At 39.9% G+C, this 5,845-nt stretch overlaps 1 protein-coding gene across 1 annotated transcript in view; it reads left to right on the top strand.

Annotated features, from left to right (window-relative positions):
• LOC119574110 overlaps positions 1–4,984 on the top strand; it is a 6,569-nt gene extending 1,585 nt beyond the window's left edge. Inside the window, exon 2 of the mRNA XM_037921186.1 lies at positions 2,496–4,984. Within this exon, the coding sequence (XP_037777114.1) occupies positions 2,496–4,434 (1,939 nt within the window). The 3' untranslated portion in view covers positions 4,435–4,984. The remainder of the gene's footprint in view (positions 1–2,495) is intronic.
• The last annotated feature ends 861 nt before the right edge of the window (positions 4,985–5,845 follow it).

Genomic DNA, 5,845 nt, shown 5'->3' on the forward strand with positions numbered 1-5,845 from the left:
CTTGTCTCTCTGGCAAATACAGCACCAATGATGCTTTCAGGCCTTTTCTGTTGCATCCGAAACCACAACACTTTGATACATTGTTTCATTGTTGTATCACGGTCGCTGCAAAACACGATATCATTAAGGTTTTGAGAAATGGAGAATTTTTTTAAAATTTCACCTAAAATATTCAATAAAAAACATAAAAATACTTGATATGCTGGTATGATTTTTAATCACAAGCAAAACATTGTGGAAGCCTCAAATGAAATGGAAAAGTACTTAGCTACTCTGCACTTTAATTTGTTTATATACGCCTCTCTTCGCTTCACAAGGCTGTGGACACTTTCAAATGTATTTCTCTGATAAAAAAAAAAAAAAAAAAAAAAAAAAAAAAAAAAAAAAAAATTTAGATACCTTGTTCTTGAAAAGTGGAAGCTGCATAATGTTTTGCATCTTATCCATCAGAATGAGTTCCGCGTCCTAATCAGACAACTGAGTAATTCCAATGATCACGGACATTTACTTGACTTATTGATTTAATTATATTAACAAATCAAGATGCACAGCATGTTATATATTTTTTGATCCTGTAAGGTTAAACCATAGACGTACAAAACGATTTGGAAGACATTCATCCTACCGAATTCAGTACCACGTCATATGACTCGGACGCGTTGGAAATTCTTACCATGTCGTTCCAGCGACTGTCATGACTGACTTCAAATATTACCCATGTAGAGTGAACATGTTCTTGATGTATTGCTAAAAAGGCATAGAAACATTTTATGCACTTTTACAATGAGAGGTTTTATCAAGAAACTTACCAGGTGATTCGTAATTAATGAAAATATAAATCCCTATCTGAGACTACGTGAAATATATCTGAAAAATATTGCGCTCTGATTGGCTGGCCGGAGTGTATCAAACCGTATCAGGGTGAAGGCATAGCTTTGATATAAACCGAAAAAATGTTTCAACATGTTCCAATAATGTACGTGTAACGGACAAATATATATCAGAATCTATCAAAGTGTTAGAGGTTTCGGAAATGTTACAAAAAAAAAACTTTTAGTAATTATGATGCATGAGATTTAATTTTCCTTGGATAGAGATTTGGAGACATGACTTGTGCCACTGGACTTTTCCTCTGCCTTTGAGGAACCCTAATTTTAGAAAAAAAAAAAAACATTTGGTATAAATGGAAGAATTTATATACAGTTTTATTCATAAGACAGGCTCTGTATAATCTTTCCTGGTTTATTCATTAATTTTGCTAATGATGACCAGCATGGTAGTGTACATGGGCCACTTCTGTTTGCATTTCGTATGAGTGGTATGTGGTATGGTATCTCTTCTAATACGATGCCCTTTGTTGATGGTAACTTAAGTGTCAAGTAACGTTATTTATAAGTTAACCAATAATACATATCTCACCATAAGTGGGGGGGGGGGGGATCGAATTCCCTATGGAGCTGGGGAGGAGAGAGAGAGAGTGAGCGAGAGAGAGAGAGAGAGAGAGAGAGAGAGAGAGAGAGAGAGAGAGAGAGAGAGAGAGAGAGAGAGAGAGAGAGAGAGAGAGAGAAAGAGACAAAGAGAGAGAGAGAGTGTTGAAGTTTAAGTTTGGTTTAGATTCCATTTGATACAATGGATATTCTTGGTGTGACATACTGTCTGCTTGATTTTGCTCACGTATGTGAGCTGCTGCTGACTCGGCTGAACCGAGTCCTTGCCCGCCGTGGTGCCCAGCCACAGCAGTATCCTCCAGGCGACAGTTGCAACTTCTCGCGCCTGGGCGGGGCGCGAAACGCCGACCCCTCGGATGAGAGGCCGACACGTTACCACTGTACTAGCCAGGAAAGAGAGAGAGAGAGAAAGAGAGAGACGAGAGAGAGAAAGAGAGAGAGAGAGAGAGAGAGAGAGAGAGAGAGAGAGAGAGAGAGAGAGAGAGAGAGAGAGAGAGAGAGAGAGAGAGAGAGAGAGAGAGAGAGAGAGAGAGAGAGAGAGAGAGAGAGAGAGAGAGAGAGAGAGAGAGAGAGAGAGAGAGAGAGAGAGAGAGAGAGAGAGAGAGAGAGAGAGAGAGAAGCAAAAAACGTTACATTGTGCATTTGAACACAAGAGGGTTTTTCCTGTTGCAAACGTTATCCCTGTTCTATCCAGGCTATGATTTCTCGATATTGCAACCTATCTCAGTAGCCAGGGTTTTTTATTCAATTTTGATGCCAGTTATTTATTTCCATAGCATTTACCAATATCATTATTTCTCTACAGCAGCACCGGAAGGACAGCACACCATGATGTTTACAGTCTGTTTCAACTTAATACTATGAGGCATCCCTCCTACTACATTACTTAATTTTACTGGTATCACTAAAGCATTAAGAATCTAATTTATTTACATTTTTCTAGTTTAGTTCATCAAGTGATCTGCATGTTAGGATTCTTTTCACAGTCGTGAGAAGTGCTTTGTCTTATTTGGTTGATTTTCCAATTCTTCGTCTTATTTTTCCCAGACACATATTTGATTCCTGGTGCTCTGGTGCTGACACCTTCGTCGACCTCCAAGAGTGCGATCTCGTGGTCTCCATCCAGTGCTCTGAAGTGTGCACAGGCGACGTGGTTCAGCTGCTGCGTGACTCTCTCCCTCGGACTGTGGCACATTTTGGTCCGTACGAGGTGCCGGCAATGCTGTCTTCCCTTAATGTTCTGTGGTTGGTGGATGGGTACGAAGAAGCCACGCGTGAAGCTAGATTACTCCTGAAGAATTTGGTGGAAAAGCGTGGCCCTTTACACACCATCCTCGTTACGACACGTCCTGAGTATTGCATCTACATCAGCCATGTTGCACAGAAAGCCTCCCTGTTGGAAGTCCGTCTTCTAGGTCTCAGTGAAAGAGGTCGCAACATGGTCGTTAAAAAACTTTTACAAGAGCCTTCGACTTCGATGAAAAAGCTTGAAGATTTTGAACGTGAATTGAAACGATTGGAGGGCGAGGTGTCAAGAGAGCTTCTCAATCCACTAAAACTTACTTTGATTGTCGAGCTGTGGAAAGAAGATCGTATAAACATGAAAGAGAGTGGGTCATTGCCCCAACTCTACAGTGTAATTAAGAAAACACATACACAAAGCCTTTGTATCAAAACAAAAATTAAAACTGGCATGACTATAGAAGAATGTGAAAGAAAAGTGAACAAATGGGTCGAAACTTTATGTGAAGAGGCTTTCAAGATGACAAAGTTGCAGAAATATATGCAGCTTCCAGAGGAGGCACTAAACAGACTCACAGACATGTGTGATAACCTCCACTTATATTCCGAGGATTGTTTCTCAACGTTCCTTGGGTATGAGCCAAGTGCCGTCAGAAGTGGTCTTGCGTGCTATTCTTTCCTTCACAACACACAGCAGTTTCATTACGCCGCCGAACATGTTTTTCTTTGTCTGGCAAGGAGTGAAGACAAAGTCAGCACTATATGCCAGATGATTACTGGTGAAATAGAGAGCCATTTCTACATGGTGTTGCTGCATGTCGTGGCATTACTGACAGCTTCAGGAGCAGTCAAAAAAAATGTTGCAGAAGTACTGGTCAGATTACTTTCTCACTACGACAGATGCGTATATTTTGAGGTAATACGCTATGCTGCTTACTCAGCCGATATTGTTTCTGAAATATGCAAAGTTATGCCTGCTGAGTGGGGAGTATCTGACGATGATGTTAAAGCTGCCATGCAGTGTTTGGACCACACTTCGCCGGGTAGTATGGTCATCAGCCTTAATGGAGATCCAGAGGGCATTGAAGACTTTATTCCAATGGTCAAAATGATAGCGCAGAGACTGATCTTTGTACAGTTGATCTTGCATTACCACATCTCTCATCCTGATTGTGATGAAACCTCTAATGGCATTCTAGAAATCCTGTGCAACAAAGATGCTCACTGTAGCATCATCAAATTTAGTGGCTGTATAAGTGGCAAAGGTAGTTCTTATTTGTGTAATATGCCCAAACTACAGAGCTTGGTAGTGAAAGTTCTAAAGAATAAGGACTTAGGGTTAATCATGAAAATGATCCAAAATTTACCACGATTGCAATTCCTCCAGATGATTATGGCAATGCCACAGCTCGATTTACAAAAGGGACTAAGCATATCCCAACAAATCCAAGTGGATATAGCACTCCCAAAAGTAAATGAATACAATATAAACAAAACTGTCGATGCAATAGCTAAAATAACTAAAAAATATAATGAGATGCAAGTTATTTTCCTTGAACCTAAACATATGTTTAAGCTAACTACAGGATTACAACGAAAAAAAGTGAAAGTCAAGGCTTTGCAATGGATAATCAATTTGGAGTCTGGTGTTTTTGAATGGCCCTGTGGCCCTGTGCCCATGGTTTTCCCCCCGGAGGTGCTGTTGGGAATTCCAGACTGTCTAAAGTCGCTTATAATCAAATAGGAGTGACCTTACATTTTTTCTCTTTTGTTCCTTGAGCATATAATATTTTTCAGTGTTTTGGTAAACTCAGAGAAGTCTTGTAGTGATATGTCACTTTTATGTTTATCTGAGAATTATAAATTAGCTCGGCATGTTGCCAAGCTACCACATCGAGATATGTAAAACTACGTTCAATACAATTATGTGCAAATCGGAAAAAAAGTTTACAAACCTATAAATGACCATAAAAACAACAACGTCAATGCAGAAAAAATAGAAAAAAAATTAATATTAATAAAAAATATATTTCTTTCACTGCTGTTTTTTTATACTAATTGTGCTTCAGTTCCATACTACTCACCCAAATCTACATAAACATGTTATACAACAAAATGAGGGAGTATGGCGAACGCGTCCGAGAAGTCGAGCAAGGTACTTTCACACCTCTTGTATTCACGACTTCTGGGGGAATGTCACCGAGAGCGACGATATTCTACTCATCCCTTGCACAACAACTTGCAGAGAAAAGGCAGCAACAGAAGAGCGCCGTCGTTGCATGGATGAGGTGTTCGATTGGCCTTCTCACTACTACGGTCTTCACTGCTCTGTCTACGAGGAACAAGGAACAAACCGGCAATGTACACTAGTCTCAAGGATTTAGATATAGAGGAAACTGTTGTAAGTAGTAGAATAGAGAGAAATATGTAATTATAAACAAAAGTAATAAAGGTTAAAATACATCTCCCTAAAATAAGTTGGATGTCGACCACAGCCATTGGCGAGGACGGGGCCAGTGGACTGTTCTGTGAAATATTATTGCATATATATTTCACAACACAGAGACTCGTTTGAAACGAATAGGAGGTCGAATTTAAAAAGAGAGAGAGAGAGAGAAAGAGAGAGAGAGAGAGAGAGAGAGAGAGAGAGAGAGAGAGAGAGAGAGAGAGAGAGAGAGAGAGAGAGAGAGAGAGAGAGAGAGAGAGAGAGAGAGAGAGAGAGAGAGAGATTCAGCAGGTCAGGCTAGTCTATCACTATGTAAGACGTTTAGTAATATACGGACGATGTTTCTGAATTATGTACATTTTTACAGTTGAATGGGAATGGGTGACGATGACATAAATCTGCCAAGGCTTGGGTCACATATCACCCATAATTATATTGATAACTCTCAATACTGATCCAACTGGTGATGAGGAATGGATGCCAATGGTTAAAATGTACATTTGATTTTGACTTATACTTTCCTAAAGACGGCAAAACATGAAACTTCAGGCTCTGTTCTCGAAATGATGTGCAGTAAAGATGCTTCCTGTACTATAGTCAGGTTTGATGGCTGTGTTAGTGGAAACGGTTGCTCCCACATACGCAACATGCCTGAAGTGCGGACTCTATCCCTGAATTTTTTTTGAGAAACAAGGACTTGGGAATGATA

The sequence above is a fragment of the Penaeus monodon genome, chromosome 6, assembly GCF_015228065.2.
Source record: "Penaeus monodon isolate SGIC_2016 chromosome 6, NSTDA_Pmon_1, whole genome shotgun sequence".
Taxonomy (NCBI): domain Eukaryota; kingdom Metazoa; phylum Arthropoda; class Malacostraca; order Decapoda; family Penaeidae; genus Penaeus; species Penaeus monodon.